The 19,756-nt window shown below is 43.2% G+C and overlaps 1 protein-coding gene across 4 annotated transcripts in view; it reads right to left on the reverse strand.

Annotated features, from left to right (window-relative positions):
• Positions 1 to 3,298: 3,298 nt before the first annotated feature.
• Positions 3,299 to 19,756, reverse strand: part of hibadha (3-hydroxyisobutyrate dehydrogenase a) — a 21,973-nt gene continuing 5,515 nt past the window's right edge. For 3 of the 4 annotated variants that reach the window (XM_069699394.1, XM_069699422.1, XM_069699414.1), the window contains exons 5-8: positions 11,424 to 11,557; positions 10,552 to 10,628; positions 5,489 to 5,645; positions 3,299 to 4,758 (exon numbers count right to left, since the gene is read on the reverse strand). In XM_069699394.1, coding sequence (XP_069555495.1) covers positions 4,600 to 4,758; positions 5,489 to 5,645; positions 10,552 to 10,628; positions 11,424 to 11,557 — 527 coding nt within the window. In that variant the 3' untranslated portion in view covers positions 3,299 to 4,599. The remainder of the gene's footprint in view (positions 4,759 to 5,488; positions 5,646 to 10,551; positions 10,629 to 11,423; positions 11,558 to 19,756) is intronic. The other variant, XM_069699403.1, reaches the window with a different exon arrangement.

The following is a 19,756-nucleotide window of genomic DNA, read 5'->3' on the forward strand; positions in this document are numbered from 1 at the left end:
AGAGCAAGTTACAATGGCAGGAACAGTGAAAGTGAGTGAAAACAAGCAGAGACACACTTTATGGGGCCATTCCCCCAGATGTTTACTCATATTGTCGGGATGCAACCTTGTAACCAGGTAATGAATCCATGTTTCACAACAACTCACTCCACCCTCATAGATATTCTAATGAGGCCTTTATAGTTATAATTAGCTGTTGTTATGCGCTTCGCTGTCGACATGACATGTTATGTGCTGACCCGCTGTCTGAAATGGAATTATCTTCACTAATGAACCCAAGCAGAGTCAGTGACTCAGGATGGGGGAATGATGTCTACAAAACAGGAAGAAGACGTGTGGGTGTTGTGCTGATGTGCAGACGCTGTGGGTGTGGATATGAGCTGGGGCTAAATGGCCTGAATATTATTGGTGGGTTCATGTAAAAGATATCAAGGCCGCATTACTGCACAGTGAGACAGTGGCTTGTTACACACCACTGGGTGAGCAATAATACTTGCTAGATTCCAGCCACTAATTTAGCCACATGGCACTTAACGTGCGTTTGATATGAATCGTGGGGTGTTTAGAGGAGCCTCGGCCCCCCTCCCTGCCCCGCAACCCCACCACTCTTACTTCCTTAAAGAGCAAGTCGTTAAACAGCCGAGAGGATCCACCAGCAGTTATAATGGGGAAATAATGAACGCTGTTGCCTCAGGTATTTATCACAGCAGCAACTCTCAGAGCTGAGGCTGTTACAAGCTCTAAATGGCGGGGAGGGGGGTTAACCAGGTGGGAAATTAATTAGAAAGTTTGAGAAGCAGACACTGGAGTGATGTAAAACTTGATCATCTGTGTATAATGTACATAAGTTGAATTTCATGATCAGTTTATTTCAGGTGTATTCAGGTTTCCCGTAAACGCAATCATGAGCAGGTTGCATGGTACTTCACAAATAAACAAATTCCATATATTTCCAAGTTAAATCTTGTAAGACTGAGAAGTTGTTTGAATCCCACAACAAAACCAAGTCACGCATCAAACATGAACTCTTGCTGACACATGAGACTGGTGTTGTACCCTGGTGTCAACATAGTCTGTGTGGTGTGTCTGGTGTCCCACCGCTGGCTGCCTGGCTAAGAGGGTGAGGCCCTCCGGCTCAGACCGGCTGGCTAGGGACTCGGTCGGTCCCTTGGTCGCTCACGTCCCCTTCAGACGTCAGAGCAGGCCGGTCTCACCACGGCTCCTTTACAACCTGCTTTCATGTGCCCTTTAATGAGGAAACCGCCGGCTCAGCAGCCTGCTATAAAACACAGGCAAATTAAAACACCCAAATATGAATCAGCTATGCTGCCTAATTCAGCAGGCCAAGCCAGAGGCGTAGTTCTACTTTGTAGAGGCCTCAGAAGGACCAGAATCTATTGTCTGCAAAGGTCATGAGGGCGCCTCACAAGTAACATCAGCTACAACATCAACGTTACAGCAGAGGAGATATGTGATAACATTGGCTTCTTAATCTAAACCTTGAAGTACTTCCACTCCTTTAAAATCATCTGAAGATCACACAGCCGAGGCAAGTGCATAACTTCCCAAAGAACAATAACAGAGTGAGTCACAAGCCCACAACACAACTTCTGCCACCAACGGCTCGCCACAGTCTGCTACAACTGCGGCTGCCACTTAGACGACAGCAGCTCCATAAAACGTTGAAGAACCTCCAGCCCTCAGAAAAAGAGAGCGAAAAATAAAACAAAACCACATTTGTTTTTTTTCCTCTCATTTCATTGTAATGATGGAAATAAGGGCATCATTCTGAGATTAGTGCTGCTATTTCTCCCCGACTGACTTTAAGCATTATATGAGTCCCTGCTGAAGAGTTTTGAAGAAACAATGGAACAACAACCCACTGAGGAGAAGGATGGCAGCTGGATCACCGGCTGATTTTTAAACTTTAAGCTATATAAGACTGGTGTCTTATGACCTCTGAAACAGAGAACACAGAAGAGCATGGTGTGATCACATGGGGCGCAATGATTTAAATCCTAAAAAAAAGTTTCAAACATGGTTTGTGACCTTGCCTGTTTTACAATCAAGTATATTTATGAATGACAGAATTACAAACTTTGTCTGGAGGGCGCTATGATTTTGTCAGCATATGACACCATCAATTTCTACACCCTTGTCCTGAATAAGTAAAAAAAAAATCATGAATAAACTACAAAATATGAGAATCCTCTTCGAGAGCTGCCAAGGACAGATCGCTCTTTAAGGGAGAAAGTAAAAGTAGCACATCCTGTGGCTAAAGGATGTTAACCATTTTCCACATACACTATAACTACAGTAGAAGGTTGGTGTGATCTGAAAAGTAACAATTTTAAAAGTTTTGAAAGCTGTCAAACTAAATGTTTGAGGTGAAATAGATATAGGTTGGGAATGTCAGTCAGTCAATCACTTCAGGTGGTCCAGACTTAAATATTTCAACAACTGCTGGATGGACTGCCATTAAATGTCTTACAGATATCCATGGTTCTTGATTTTTCATTTAATACCAAAGCCTTACCACCATAGATAGATTGATTCAAAATATTGTACAGACTTTTGTGGTTCCCAGATAATTAATCCTACTGCCTAGCGAACCTTTGACCTTTCCTTTAGCAAAGCCCACACTTATGGTTTTGAGTCAAATAACTACTGGAAAGATTGGCATGAAATTTGGGACAGACATACGTGTGCCCCTCAGAAATAACTTATTTTATGAACATATATGTGAAAAACTATAAGGACAATTCCAGTCCTGGTCTACTAATGTGATGTAGTTATTTTGCAAATTTTAGCATGAAAACATTTCATGTATATGTAAAGCATGTTGCTTGAAATCTACGCGTTAGCACTGTCATTGTGAAAATATTAACGTGCCAATGTTAGCATGTAGCTCAGGTCACCCTTGTGCCTAAATACATACAGTTCATTTTAAAATATATATTTCTGTATTGCCCAACTTGAGCTGTTGATTACACACTATTTACTTTGAACAAAGACACAACAGCCGAATGGGTTGTATGTTTCGTAGAGGTGGACAGTGAACAATTCGGTGTCTATGTTCTCATCAATTATCAGGTAAGATTACTGCTCTGCCGCTGTACTGACTGAAATAATTACTAAAAAAGTGTTATTAATACATACCATCCGTATTTTCATAGTAGCGTGTTAATAATTTCACAACGTAGATATAATTACTTGAGTTATAATGAGTTACACTTTAAATAATAAGTCCTACATCTCAACAAAATATAACATCTTACAAAAACGGTCAAACACCAGATACGCAGAACATCTTTTATTTTAGGCTACAGTGTGACTGAAGGTCTGTTTCACAGAGTAAAGACAAGCTGTAGACACTATTCATAACTTTTACTAAAAAAAAAAAAAAAAAAAAAAAGCGATAGTCCATTTTCTTCTTCAATACTACACAACAAAATTAAATATACATTATGTACATTTTGTCAGAGCAGGGAGGAACCACTCCTCACTGACACTTTACACAGATGTCGTAGACGCAGAGAGAGAGAGAGACGGAGAGAGACAGAGGGGAGAAGTATGTGAGGTTAAAACGGACAAAAGAAGGTGCGAGACAATGAGAACATTTTGTAGTGAATAGTACAAAATTGAAACAGTATAGGTCACAAAATAATACTCTAGTGGCTCAATAAGCAGACAGTAGAGAAAAGAGGTAAAGAGGTAAGATTCTGTAACTGTATCAAAATGGCCCGGCACATCGCACGGCGATGCCCTCGGTGCAAAAATAACCAGACGTTTATCTCACAGTATTGTAGAGCAGAAATGGTCAATTCAGTAGGTAAAGACTTAAATGTAGTACCAAAGAAACCAAAGTGCTGTAACTGTAGTGTGTCTCAGAAGGTAAATGAATTACTGAATCATGATAGGTACAAATGAAGCGTGTGCGTTGACAAGAAGTAACAGGCTGACTGACACTTCCTGCCATAAACAGACTAATGGAATAAAATCTCTTTAATTAACTTTCCATTATCATGTGAATCTTTGCTGTCCTCTGTTATTTAACAGGGATGGGCTCCGGTAATTTGGGTAACAGGCAAGTAGCACAAATCCGACATAAAACATACTTAAACTTTAACATTCATGCATTCTTACTCATCAATCATCCTGAAAAACCACATTATTTACATGGTTACATGTAAACCTGGAGCGCCCCATCCTACCTCTCATTTCCCCCACCCTACCCTCTCAGAACAGGCTGGGAGGAGAGTTGCTTTGTCTCTAGATACTGATCTAAGGTCAGTTTTAGCATTTCCTCCATGTATGGGGAGGGCCATGAATTGAAAATATGATTCAGCTAATGCAACGAGGGGACATGTGTCGACATACAGTATGTTAATTGGACCGCAGATCTGTGCCTGAGGGCAAGGCCTTAGTCTCTCCTGAGCATAGTGGGATAAGGGGCACTGGGGTGTGTGGTTCTGGTGTGTGTGTGTGTGTGTGTGTGTGTGTGTGTGTGTGTGTGTGTGTGTGTGTGTGTGTGTGTGTGTGTGTGTGTGTGTGGGTGTGTGTGGGGTAACAGCGCAGTCAGCTGTGCTCCCCCTCAGCTCACTGTCCTTCTTCCTCGCGCAGGAACTGGAAGACGGATGAGAAATCCTTGTTAGCGTAGCCGCGAGAGCACATGACTCGGTAGATCTGGTGGGCGAGGGAACCCAGAAGGATGGGTGTCTTCGTGCTGGTGGCAGTGTTTTGGGCCAAACCAAGATCCTTTGAGCAGAGACAAAAGAGAGAAAAAAAACCAAACAGACTGTGAGAAAGAGAGACAGGTGCACATAGGTTGGCCTATTGAACAGCTGATGTGAAGAGCTGTGGGAAAATGTCTTTTATTTAATATGCAGGATGTGTAGAAACGTTTAACCCATTAGATGCAGAGCACAGAGAAACAGAGAAAGTGATTCCCTTAATATTGCTGACAATAACCGACTCGCATAAAAGAGTCAATGCGGTGAAACACAGCCAGGAGTAACATAGTTAGGCAAAAGAATAGAAGCGAAATGAAGCAAATGGGATTGTTAAGAGATTGTCAAAAAAAGACACGAAATAAAGAAAACAAGAAAGAGAAAAAGAACAGTAATAGTAGGATTAGCTGAAACTATTATTAAATTAGCGCAGCTGCAGAAATTTAAATGGCATCAATTCGGATGAATGGTTAACCATAAAAGTCATTTGTCGGGGAAAACATTCCCTAGTTCCTCAAAGATGGAGATTTGCTACTTTTCTCCAATTTACTATGATGTAAATTAAATATTTTGTTGAGATTTGGACTGTAGGTTGGACAAAAAATATATTTAGAAGACGTTCTCATGGGCTCTCATTGGCTAAATAAATAGTCCAGAAAATGACCTGATAATAAAATAATCATTTGATGCAGGCCTAACAAAGAATCAAAGAGGATGGAAATAGAACATGACCCAAAGGGAGAGAGCCATACTTGTACCTTGGCCATTAGTGTGGTTCCAAAGCCGCCCTGGTAGTTGTTGGCAGAGGGGACTCCCTCCATTACTCCGGGGACAGGGTTGTAGATGTCGCTGGACCAGCAACGACCTGACGACATGTTAAGGATCTTTGCCAGCAGCTTGGGGTCCAAACCCAGTCTGGGACGGGGAGGAGAGGACAGAGGTCAGTAACTCCTTTGGACCTTTGACACATTAGGGAGTAAAATCTTGACAATGCTGGCAGAAAGCCCAGAGAACCATGAAGATATAGATGTCTAAACGTTCTGTGTATAGCGGTTCTTTTAAGAAAGGAGAAGCGAGAAAGCGGGAAAAAGACGACAAAAATGTAATAAGATTAATAGATTATTAAATTTACCTTTAAGCTCTTAGCAACTGAGTATGAATGGGTGAGGTAAAACTTGGTGGGAGAGTAAAAAAAATGTTATGTAAAAAACTAATGAGGAAATGGGACAAACAGGGATGGGGTGAAGAGGAGCACCGATTGTTCATAATAGCGTTCATTTTGAATAGCGGGGAGAAAAAATGTGGAGAAAGATGAGTGTGGGGGCGTCTGGTGACTGTAGTGACCCCCGTTGAACCTTATGCCCAGCTGTGACCATTCCTCAGTGTTAATGGCCGACGGCTTTGTAATGCTGGCTAATGCAGTATTGATGTTTACCATCACATCTATCCTTCATCATCCCTCTTTCAAGAAAGTGGAGGAGGAGGAGGAGAAGTGGTTAAGCAGCGCAGGGGAGCCATAAACCTCTCTGTCACATATAGAGGCGCACACTTACTTCTGCTGCCCCATTTTGCAGCAACCTACTTTCATATGCAAGAGGACAAATCTTCAGGCTGTGATGAGAAGCAGCAAAAAAAAAAAAAAAAAAAAAGCAAACGAGACAGAGACAGGGCACAGACAGACAGAAGCAAGGAGTGAAACTAAGTGCCAACCATTACAATAGGGAGGGTGTAACTGTAGCGTCTGTGTCAGACATTCAGTGCGCTTGTGTAGTGCAGCTTTGGTATATTAATGGTTTAAAGGCCAGTGTAAAGCTGACCACATCAAGTCCTGGCTGCCTTAGTTTACTGTTACTTACAGGCCTGTAACTCTATTCTGCTCTCAATATGACTATTAAACCATCATAGGTCCTTAAGGCCAGCAGCCTCCCTCCCTCCCTCTCCCCACCTGGCTCTCATTCTGCCATTACTGCCACAGTTTTATTAGCTGTCTACTAACTAATTAAGAATAGGAATTGCATTTACACTCTCTCCGCGTCTCTCCCTCCTCCTTTTCCCTTCCCTTCATCTCTTCTCCGTGCGTTCAGACTGCCTAATTTTCTAACAAACAGCTCTGGTAATGTGGCATAAGTGACTCTGCATACGAGCGTTTTTTAATGGCAGTCTCGCTCATGATGGCTTTTTTAGTTTGTGTCTGTAAACATCCCTCGCCATCCTGCTTCTCCTCTGCTCTTCCTCCCCCCTCACCATCCATGCTGACACTTCCCTGTCTGAGGACTCTTGGGGACATATGTTTGACATCGCACACAAACCCCCCCACTCTCCACACACACACACACACACACACACACACACACACACACACACACACACACACACACACACACACACACACACACACACACACACACACACACACAAGCAGGCAGCCCCTCCCTGCGTTCTGGGTCAGCAGCTGAAAAGGTTACTGGCTGAGCTACAATAAAGCGCGTCCGAGCGCGCAGATCGTTTGTTATAGCGACCAGAGACGCTGACGGGGAGCTGTTGTCCTCTGTTAACGATAAATCAATGAAGTTCCCCTCTTGCTCCCGTCACACACACACACACACACACCCACACCCACACACACAAAACTAGCACTAGCACACACACACACACACACACACACACACACACACACACACACACACACACACACACACACACACACACACACACACACACACACACACACACACACACACACACACACACACACACTCAATTGTGGTTATTAGCTGACGCAGTGGTGTTGTTGCTCGCCTGCGGTAATTTGCGCGTGGAAGAGGACATGTCACGCTTTAACAAGATTGACATGGCTAAAGAGACACAAACATGTTGCTGTGCTATGCTGCTGGAGATTAAAAAGATGTGAGAGATGGAGCTGCAGATGGAAATGAGAGGGGAGGGCGTTTATGTGTTTCTGTGCTGGGAGCTCTAGCAGGTGGAGTTCATTTGCAGCACTGATATTAACTGTCTGTTTCATTATGATTAGCTTCTCGTCCTCATCTGATGCCACAAGAGAGGAAGCCCAACCCGTTCCCCATTTATTATTTCATTAAAGAGCTAACGAGCACATATACACACACGAGCATTTACTATCCCATTTATAGAGGCAACAAGCGCGTTTATCACCCAACTTTAATCTTCATCGGAACATATGCTCACAATTCACGAGTTACGGAGAGAGGAAGAGAGATGTGCGTTTGCGCCCGTGTGTGTTGTGGTGAACCTATTTCTGTATGTCAGCACAAAGGGTTGCGTCTCATTATACACTTTGATTTGCCTATTGTTTTTCCCGTAAAATGAACAAAGGAGCAAATATGCGTGTTCCTACTTGCGCATCAATTACTGCGTGTTTGTTCGCGTGAATGGGTGCAGGTACATAGGAGTGCAAGGTGAGGTGTAGGCTGTAAAAGCCAGTCGCTTCTCTCCTCTTCCTCCTCTCCTTTCATCTTCACGAGCGTCATTAAAATCGCTGCTGCTCCTCTCCACCACTCTACGCTACTCTCTGCAGGCTCTCATCCCCCTCTTTCACTGACTGGTTGGCTGCATGCAGAAATTACAGCAGGTGAAAAAAAAACAAAAAAAAAGAGACGGAGAAGAAGAGATGAAAGGATTAAAAAAAAAAAAAAAATTAAATGAGAAAGTAAAGCAAATATGGATGGGGAAGAAAAGCCAAAATAGAGGGTTAAAAAAAAGGAATGCACAAAGGCGGGGCGTGCATGCGAGTCTGGGAGTGTGTGTGTGCTCATAATTGTCATGCGTGGCCATTCCTTGCACTAAGAGAACGCCACGCTCTGTTGGAGACGGCCCGAGCTTCCATCTGAGATCAACAAATTAGCTCCACGAAAAGAACTGTGTCTCTGTGTGCGTGTGTGTGTGTGTGTGCACAGAGACGTGTGTTTGTGTGTCTGTCTGCATGTACAGATAAGATCACGCGCGCACACGCGCGCGCACACATACACGTATATTTGAAGAAAGGGCAGCTCTATCAGGCCCAAGTCCAGAATGATAAAATGTTATTGCCGTTTTCCTGTAAATTGGCTGCGAGTGCTCAGTCTCCTTTGTGTTGGACTGTGTCGGTGTGTGTGTCTGTACACATTCGTCTATGCGAGTGTCCTCTCTGCATAAGAGGCTGGGCCGCAATGCAGCATGGGAGATTTACGGGTGTGGGCTCTCTCTAAACGATGACAGTCTTTGTCAAGCCCTCTAATAAAGCCCCAGAGATTGGCTGGTAAGACGAGGGGGAAACATGGGAACACACACACGATGCATGTACGCTCATACAATCAAGACTCAATATGGGTTGGTCTCGCAAAGATATAAAAAGACTTCACATTCAAAGTGAAGGGATGCAGTAGTTAGTATCCTTTTTCTCTTTCATAGGAATATATTATAATGATGCGCACTGTGAGACGTTGTACTGGTAAAAAACTGCTGTCTTCACTGTATCTGGATGTAAATCTGTGTCTGTGTGTATGTGTGCGCGCTTCAGAGACACTGTGGCAATGTGTAAATCTGTGTTGCTGCCTTAATGCCTCCATATTTCAGAGGCCTAGTGAGGGGATTTATGTGCGACTGCTCATGCCAATTTTCCTCCTCTGTCTCAGCACAGATAAATCAGTCGCACCAACACAGCTGCACTGTGCAGGGAGCAATTCATGTTCATGCACGCACTTACACACACACACACGCAAAACTGGATGCATGTAGCATTTTAAGGTTGTAAAACCCATAAAAACCAATGATAGTAAGACAGTGAATAGAGGAAACAGTCTATTATTGACAGGGAATATCCATAAACGGAGTAGAAAATAAATTCTGACATCCGTCATCTGAGGGATACCTGATATCTGGGCTTACTGTATGCAAACTACATGACCCCTACTTCCAAAAACAGGGGGCTTCTTAGGGGAAAATATACTTTGATGAGACCTGGATGATCAGAGGCTTGTTCACACCTGCCCAGAGAATTGTCAAATCCTTTGATGATCTCAAGTCATATCAGATTGTATTGGTTTAATTGAGAAGACTTCATATCCCATCATCCTCAGCTTATTGGCCAAGGCGGCTTTGTGCCAGCACGAAGCATGATGAATGATGGGATTTCTAGGTGCTGCTAAGTGGCAGGGGTGTGGCAGGAAACTGGTGAGAGCTCAATCAGCAGATGTAAATCAGACCGTGTGGCTCCACCCCCTCATCCATCTCTCTGCAGCAGCGGCGGCTCTGACTTGGGGCAGGGCTGACCCCTTTGCACTTCCATAAACTATATACACACACGCGCGCGCGCACACGCACACATTTCCAAACCTGGATTGAAGTAGTAAATTACAGTTACAACTTTACAACTAATTGCTTTTACAGTGACGGCTATATCTAAAGGCAATTTCAGAGCTGAATTAATGCGTGGCTAAACCGTAGTAGCTTGCAAACATGACACTTTTAAGTTCATGGTACTGGAGCTTCCCAAGACAACCACATGTCTGAAAACACACCAGTTCTTCACATCCTTCAAAAAGGAAAATGAAGTGGATGCACTGAATCCCTGGTTTGTACATATCCTTTTACCTCAGAAAGGCTTCATCTGCCTGTGAGCAACATATTTTGATTACTAGCTTACATTCCAGGCTTTAAATGGAATAAGTTATTTATGTTTACTTTTGATAGCCCATGAAGGACATGATACCATGTCAATGAAGCCACAAATGGCATTGTTTACTTCTGTTTTTGCCTTCAGAATAGCAGGTAGGAAGCAGGTTAGCACAGCATTTGTTTTCAGTACCTGATACCAAGGTTCATGGTCTCTGCGGTCCCGATCATCCCGATGGCCAGCAGCATATTGTTGCAAATCTTAGCAGCCTAGAGGGGTGTGAAGAGAGAAAGAGGGAAAAAAAAAAAAAGCCCGTCTTGTATATATGATGTTTATTATGTTAAAGTGATGCATTTTGTGATGGACATCGTTCGATTAGCGAGATTAAATCGTTGTTTTGTGGGATTTATTCACGTGTTACTTTTCAAACACATGTAACGGTGTACTCTTTATTACGCTCGGCAGAAATCACTGCTTACGTGTTTAAATCTCAAACATACCATCAAATGAGAAAAGAACTATAGTGTAGAGACTTATGTGAAACAGAATTTAACTAGAATTCAAACATCCTTGTGTTCTGTTCTGGTATGTCACCATTAGCTATAAAAACAAGCAGGTCTAATGGTTTCCCTAAAAAGAACAAATGCTTAGTTTTTTGTGTGACAAGATGAGTACGAGGAGAGTCCGTTTTATATTTTGCACTTTTTTTTGCTTGTTAGTAAATAGTAAGAACGTTAATGACGAGTTCCTCTGGATGAAGGATCATTTAAAAAAAAAAATTAAAAAAGGATTGCGCTTTAGGAGGACGATGCTTTTCTGTGCCATATTTTGGTTTCACAGCTAAAACAAGGAAACAAAATCTTCTGTTTGAATCTGTTTGTAGGAAGTTATGTTCTTGTTAGGGCAAATGTCTCAGCACTGTGACAGAATTTCTGGTGTCTTATAAGTCTGTGTGGGTTGCGCACTCGTATGTATGTGATGCAATAAACGTATCTGAAAACAGTATGTCATTTTCATGCCTGTGTTGTCTGCGTGCGAGTTTGTGTTCATGCATCCGTTTTTACCTGTCCGGTGCCGACCTGCCCACAATAGACAACGTTGGCTCCCATGCTGGTGAGCAGCTCCTGCGCCGCGTTGTATTCCTCCTCCACTCCACCCACCATGAAGGTCAGTTTGCCCATGCTGGCAGCCCCAACACCTAAACACACGCCACATGTTCAATCACAGTATTTAGTTGAAGACAAAACATTTTACAACCCAAACATACAAACATGTGACAAAACCCATTAAAAACGTCATATAAAGGTGGAATAGTAAGTTAAGTTGAATAAACTTTGAGTAAGTGCAGATAAAGTCAACAGACTAAAATGTCTGGCTTTGCAACACAAAAGATAATAGATCAGCCCCCTGACTGTTTGAACACTATCAACTGAGCCTAAAAGGTCAGCTGCGCACTCTTCTGTATGTGCATGTGTGTGTGTGAGACTCATAGTGGGACAGACGTGTTAAGTAGTGGTGCACCAGAGGGACAGAGGTATCTTTAAAAGCCGATTGTTGCCATCATCCACTGCTCAACCCTCATGGGAACTCTTGCCTTTTGTCTTGTCACCCCTTCTCTTCTCCCCACACACACACACACACACACACACACACACACACACACACACACACACACACACACACACACACACACATACACAGAGACCAACAGCTGTGCCTGAGGCCAGTCCCCCTCATGTGGGTATCAGTGACAGGCGTGAGGGGTAATTAACTTTACACTTTATCATGTTCAATTAGGCGTCCCTCCCCATGCCTGATGGCTTAAGGAGCGTGCCATGTTGTAGGAGGCAACCTCACCACCACCACCACCCCACCCCACCCCCCTCTCCCCCACCCGCTCCACAGGGTCCTTAATGCAGAAATAACTGCCTTTTCATAGTAGGTGGAACCCAGCCGGCCTGAGTCTCTTATGCAATGGCAATATCTCTTAAATGCTTCAGTGATCAACCCTGCACCTGTGACACAGTGAATGGTGGAAGACACCACAGCAGCTTGCATAAACACACACAGAAAAAAATAAAACAAAAACATCCCACAAACAGTCATTTAAAAACTAGTGTACAAGGAAAAAGTTGTGGTAGTTGAGGGGGGAAAAAAAGCGGCTTTCATTAACATGCATGTAAACTTTTGACTAGACTTTTGCTAAAAGAAGGAACAAAAGAATAAATGAAGGAGAGAGGAGATGAAGCTCAAATCTCTCTTTAGGGTCCAGCTCTAATGAAAGGCCTCTTAATAGTGAAAGCCTAATAATGTCAGTGTTAATAATTAAAAGGGAATTACTGGGGACAAAACAGCTGAAATCACATTATCTGACTGGAGAAGAGAGGAGGAGGGGAGGGGAGGGGAGGAGAAAAGAAGAGAGGAGAGGAGAGGAGAGGAGAGGAGAGGAGAGGAGAGGAGAGGAGAGGAGAGGAGAGGAGAGGAGAGGAGAGGAGAGGAGAGGAGAGGAGAGGAGAGGATTTACTGTATATTTTCAAGGGTCCATAAACATGAATATACATCTTTTCCCCCTCCCCCCTTTTTAATTGGCTGTGCTGTTGTCAAGTATATGATGATGCCACTCCACTGTATGTGTGTCTGTGGGTGTGTATGTCAGTGATGAGCTGTCAGCAGGTCATTAGGGCCACATAATGAAGCCCGAAGCCCACGCTGCGGCAGCTGCCTATGGACCACAGCTAACATGCGCTCAACATAAGGCCGCCACACACACCAATCATACACACATATGGTCCACAGAGATGATAGATTTATTTCCTTTCTTGCTACTTTATGTCATGTTTTCGATTTAGTTAAAAATCTATTTGGTCATGTTTAGTTTAATTCAACAAAGTTTTGATTCAATGGCAGAATAGCAGAGGTTGTACTGAGCACAGGGTCTGTCTGACCAAATAATTTTACTTTGGCGTCAAACACACACTTTGTGGACAGTATGGTGTACAGTGTAGTGTAGTTGTCACTCAACTTCTCTTCACTATACCGTTGTTTTGCTTTGGAGAAATAAATAGATAAATAAAAAATAATCTTGTACAATTACAGGTAGTTGAAAAAGTTCAACTCATGGGGGCAGTTCTCTTCAAAATATTTCGATTTCATTTTCTAGTTTTTATGCTGCAGGTTGAGCCTCACACATGCAAGCACACATACGCGCACACACACACACACACATATATATATATATATATATATATATATATAAAAAGAGCAGTGTGACAACTGTGCTGGTTCATTAGTGGAGATCACTGTTTGCAGACGACTAAAGAGCAGATTATTGATAACACAGCCGACGTGCTGATCAATATATCTCAATGCGGAGAGAGAGAAAAGGATTGAGACAAAAGAGAGAGAGAGAGAGAGAGAGGAGAGAGGAGTAGAGAGATGAAGCGATGACAGCAAAGAAGGAAAACGATCTTTCTCTTTCTACCTCCCAGCATCCCTCCCTCAAATTAACTAATCACCCATAATAAGCTCTTATGATCTGTAGTGGATTTCTATAAGCAGTGACACCAGGATGATGGAAGATCCTTGTTGGTGGAAGAATAACACGTCATTAGCATAACATTGTGTGTGTGTGTGTGTGTGTGTGTGTGTGTGTGTGTGTGTGTGTGTGTGTGTGTGTGTGTGTGTGTGTGTGTGTCTCTCGCTGTGTACGCATCTTGAGTGTATCATTGAGTCTGCTCATTGTGCACAGACTGAAGTGCATTTGTGTTTGAGTGTGTGATGTGCGATTCCCCAATAATGTGTCTACGTGGTGTGTGCCCTTTCTGTGTGTGTGGCGTGTGCGTGTGTGTGTGTGCGTGTGTGTGTGAGAGAGGGGACGTCCCTTTCTCGGGCCGGTCCTGTCAGAGACGGATTAAAGAGGAATCCTAATGAGGCTTCCTGAGCGCCGGGTACGCCGGCTCATCCATCCCAGCGGGAGTGACAGCCCTGGATCGTTAGCACTGCACAACTACACAACGCCCCCTAGGGGGAGGGGGGGACAAGGTATGTGTGTGTGTGTGTGTGTGTGTGTGTGTGTGTGTGTGTGTGTGTGTGTGTGTGTGTGTGTGTGTGTGTGTGTGTGTGTGTGTGTGTGTGTGGTTGGGGGGCACCTATGATAGAAGAGAGAGCGTAGAGACATGGAGAGGAAAGAGTAGAGGAGGGGATACTAGGAGAAAGTTATGTGCAATAATAATTGTGTAGTAAATAATAAATTGGACATAATATATTTAAACCAGACTGGTATAGACACTGCCAAGTTCTTCTGGTTTCTCAAAAAAACTAAGAATAAACACCAACATGCCACTCCAATAACTATCAGGAGATTCCTTGGGAAATAATCTCCTTTGGAAATAACTTTCTCTCACCTAGGGGACAAGTTTTGGCGGACTGAGACGCCTCCTCACCTGAAAATCGCCTCATCATGATTAATTCTCAGAACACGTGGGAACTCGTTGGACCATCAATAAGCTATGTGAATTTTACTTTACGAAGATGAAGCGAGTGAAAGTGGCTCTCATACTGTTGTATGAGGGATGAAAAGGCACCAAACAAATTGTCTATGTCGTGTGTGGCCCATGCAAGTTAGCTTCCTTCAATTGCTGACATTGCACCTCCTTTATCTAAACTCCTCCCTGAACAAAATTCAAGCTAATAAACGGTGAAACACTATTAGGACAGATGCTTAGCAGCAGGATTCGACGACAGGCATTAACCATGAACATAAGAGTTAGAAACTGGTTCTGTGAAGGCAAAGGAAGATCAGAGAAACAACTTTGGTTTGGCCTGTTTGTAGTGAACACAAAGTTCATTAGCACTTCTTTCATTACACACAAAAGAATCAACCCAGGCAATTCATGACGGCTGTATAACCTTTTAAAGTGGAGCTCTGTTTGAAGTGGTGCTTGTACATACAAAGCAAGTGAGAATAAGTGTGCACATGTGCATGCAGTATCTGTGTGTGTGTGTGTGTGTGTGTGTGTGTGTGTGTGTGTGTGTGTGTGTGTGTGTGTGTGTGTGTGTGTGTGTGTGTGTGTGTGTGTGTGTGTGTGTGTGTGTGTGTGTGTGTGTACCAGAGACAGGTGCAGATCCCAGAGCTGGCCGCCAATAAGACGTCAGTTGGAGCTTCTGAGGCCGCGTCTCAAAGTTACGAGCCGCATGTAAAACCAGTAGCCACTTTTTATTGGTGGTGGGTTTAAATTAAACTACATTTGTGAATATGAGGCTACACAAACAACACACATGGTCGCCGACACACATACACACGCACAAGAAGGGATGTTCCCAGTGTTTGGTAATGAATGACGCATTTGACAATGTTCCACAACCCAGATTTTTTCCTCAGAGATTAGACGGAAAAACACTTGGAGCAAAACAACACCTATAATATCATTAGAGCTCCACCAAACACCTCATTTCCACAAATGATCATGTATCTTCCCTCACTGCAAAAACACCAGGACAGATTTAAAGACACGCCAGGTTTCATTTCACACCTGCAAGTCCAAATGTAGCTGGCGTAAACAAACTCCAGCCATGGCAGTACACTGCAGTGTTTGCGCCTACGTTTTTAACTATATGCATGTGCAAGGTTGTTTTAGCTCAGTTGCAGTCATCTATAATTCAGACTGAAAAGAGCCTTCACACTTAATAGTGCAACGGCCTTGAGTCAATGGGAGTTGACTGCTTGGAGCGCAGGCCGGGGGGGGTAGGATGTTTACAGGCCAACAACGCAGCCTCATGTGGTCCACCATTATAATTACACCCGAGGGCAGATCTTTTTCTCAAACAAATTAAAACCCTAAACGGGCCCTGTAAAAAAGCACAACGGATATCGAGTAAATAAGTGAAACGGGCCGAGGGCTTGTGGTAACCAAAATCGCTCACACACATCGGCACCGAAAATCAGCACTTTCAACAGTTTTTCTGCCAACTTTACTAATGCTCCTCTGTTGTGTTAAAAACAGACTCTTTATCGGCTCCACTTAACGAGCGCAGAGCCATGAGAACTGAGTCCTGCACACAAATACTCCATGAGAACCTCGAGCTGGTAGGCGACGGGAGAATGTTTGGGTTTTGGGAAAAAAAAAAAAAAAAAAAAGAAAATAGGGAATAAGGTTAATTCAGTTTAGAGCGTCGACATAGTTTGTGGTGTGTAAATGTTACTACAGCTGTAAAGGTTTCGTTTACAATGTTTGTCCATTGACCACCAGGTCAGGCCTCATCATCATCATTATTATTATCATCATCATCAGTAACTGTTCTATTCCATTGGGGAGCGGCTGGTCAATGGTAGGTGACAAAGAATGGAGGGAGCAGGAGAGAGCCACAATCAATCCTCTTCTTGGCCCAATGAGACTCATCTAGGATAGAGCAAGTTAATAATGATCCCCAATTAGGCTGTTAGTAGGCAGGGAGGGGGACACACACACACACACACACACACACACACACTTTTATACAGACACAATGCTAATTCGCTTTTAGATGAGTGACATGCGGAGTGATGTTTGAGCTACATTTGATGGACAGGGAGTTTTCGTATGACTCATACACCAGCTGACTATGTGTCAGCACACGGGCACATACACAGCAGATGACATAGGAGCAGTGCCGTGAGAACCAGTCCCCCAGCTGCTGTGGGTCTACCTCCATCTGGAGCATAGGCTGAACACCCCGCCATCACCACCCCTCCATCATCAGCGTCCCTGGTCACTTTACCGCTCCACACCCTCCCTCTCACTCCCCCTCTAAGTCATCAGACCCCGTCACTGAGAGGCTTGTTATGCTAATCTAGTCTTTGGATGACTGACGCTCTCTAGTACTGGTGAGCCCTGACAGACTGCGACAGCGCCACCCCCACCTCCTGTCCAACCTGATTCCTTAACTCACTGTCAGAGTCATCACTAACCTTCACTAAACAGCCTTCAGGCTCCCTGGCTCTTCTTTAGACATAATTCTCTTCTCAGACTGGATTAGTTTGGCCCATTTGCAGAAGTATCAGTAGCAGCTTTCGCTAAAACATTCACATTGGCCAAAGGACGGAGGCAAGTCTCAAGCTTTTTCCAGGATCATTCAAAACCTGCTGCCTAGCACACAGTTCTTTTTGCCATTTTTGCCATTATGCAGAATATAGTTAAATTTCCCACGACAGAACGTGTCCAAAACATGCTCATTTTGTGTTAAAAATCCCACAGTGTAATGCTTTGCCTTTAACAGCTCCATTAGAGCAACTTACCGGTCAATAATGGTGCAAAATGATTATTCATGAGCATCCAAAACTCAGTATGCTGCTCCAGAGTAAACAATTGTGAGTCTGAAACAAATGAAAACTTTCACTATTCATCCCCATGTAAAATACTTTCTCGACTAGTGAACTCATTACTTGGTACATGAACTGCCCCAAATTTTGACTTCATGTGATATCTTCAAATGTATTGTTTTGTTCAAATAATGGTCCAAATCCCAATGCTATTATTTCTACCACAGCCAATAACAGACAAAGAAAAGACGAAAAGTGAAGAGCCATTTTTGCTCGAAAACAGCTTTGAACAATTTTCGAAATAATTGCAGACTTATTTGCGGCCAATTGACTAATCTACTAATTATCTAATCATTTCTGCTCTAAAAGATTGAGTATAATCGTGGGGCATAGTAAATAAGGGAACAAAGGCATGTTTCCAGACACACACGACATGGTTCGTACTTTGGGACACAGTAAGTACGTGACCAACGTGAGTTTTTAGGGACCACGGTAACACCTTGGGAATTTTTTTTTAAATTCTGCTGCTACAATAATAAAATATTACAGTTTCAGTGTCTCTTTATCTATTACATGCTTCCAGAATTCAAGGTCTGAAAAGTTGGAATTTATCCAGGAAATGTAAGGAATTAATCTTCTTTAACAAAGTTTGAGGATTACACATAATCCCAACTCAGGCCGCACTCACTAGATTATTTTCTGAGCTTTCAGCAAGGAATTGTTGACACGCAAGCTCTTTTGCATGTCAAAAAAAGATGTTTTAATTTCTTCAAACACTTCTTGTCTATGCTGGCTTAAAAGATAAACATGAAAGGTTTTTATAGATCCTGGAAATCGTGTGACAAAACACTCCACCTGCTCATTTGCTATCGCTGAAAGTGTGAGGAAAAACTAACGCCTGATATTAGGAATGTTTAGCCAAACAAATATTTTCAAGGGTGAACTTTTATGCAAAATAACTACACAGTTTGGGCAAAAGGTAAATTAATAAATACTAGTGATATGAATTTATCTGGGCTGGTATTATTTTGTCAAAGCCATAGTTTAATCCATAATCAGAACAGATTTTTGTGGAAGAAGCCTCAAGTCTGCGGGGCTTGGAGGGAGACAGAAAAGAAGTGGATTGGGAGCGTTCACTGATGAACCAACTGGTGCCAGCCTTGGCCTAAACAAGATCCTACAGGCTGAAGGATGACGTTCAAACTGTCGGCAAATGACACACTGCAAAAGTTAAGTTGAGTTGATGTGGTATGGATATGATTAGAGTGGTGTTGAGACTCAGCCTAAAGAGGTGGTTAGCTGACGACTATAAGACCTCGCAAACAAGCAGCATTAGCCCGAATGCCTATGGTCCCACAGCAGCTAGGCTCCCTCTTGCTTTCATTTGCACCGAAAGCTGACTTTCCCAGCACTGGGGAAAATACAATGAAAGGTTTTTTTTTTTAAGGCCTTTTTAAAGCTGTCGTCCGTTAGCAATGTGGCAGCCCACCATGGGCACACAGACACAAACTCAGGCATTCTGGGTAATTACTGCTAACGACCCCGCCGCTTGTTAGCCAGACCTCCTATTTTTGCCATCGTTGTGCCAACACCCTGAGCCTGTGACATCAGAGCTTGTTTTGTTGTGGGTCAACTTTGCATGCGGACACTTTTAACGACACCAGACGGTGGTAGAAGTGTGTGTGAGCACAATCAAGCGTTAGCATGCCTGCAGAACCAACCGCGTCTTTGCAAGAAAGTGTTTAGAAAATGGGGGTAGGATGTTTAAAGATTACAGCCCTGTATGGAGGTGCATGTGTACGTACACCAGGTCAAAGCTGGCTAAAGCCAAGACACTGTTCAATATGCAAGATTTTAAGCCAGCAGGATGCCCGTGAGAAGAAAGTAAAAGTTGCTCTTTTTTTTTGATTGTTTGGTTTAAAAAAAGGGTTATGACTCTGCAATTCAGATCCCACGGTTGCCTGCCAAACCTCTAGTGACGCACACAACGTACAAACGCTAGTTTTTGTGTAAAATACGCCACCTCACACAACACAAAAGAAATGCTACATTAAAAATAAAAACAAATACTGAAAACCACAAAAAGAGCAGGCTGTGTCT

The sequence above is a fragment of the Brachyistius frenatus genome, unplaced genomic scaffold (assembly GCF_029030835.1).
Source record: "Brachyistius frenatus isolate BFR_SWC_R1_liver_20210118 unplaced genomic scaffold, ASM2903083v1 Contig_2, whole genome shotgun sequence".
Taxonomy (NCBI): domain Eukaryota; kingdom Metazoa; phylum Chordata; class Actinopteri; family Embiotocidae; genus Brachyistius; species Brachyistius frenatus.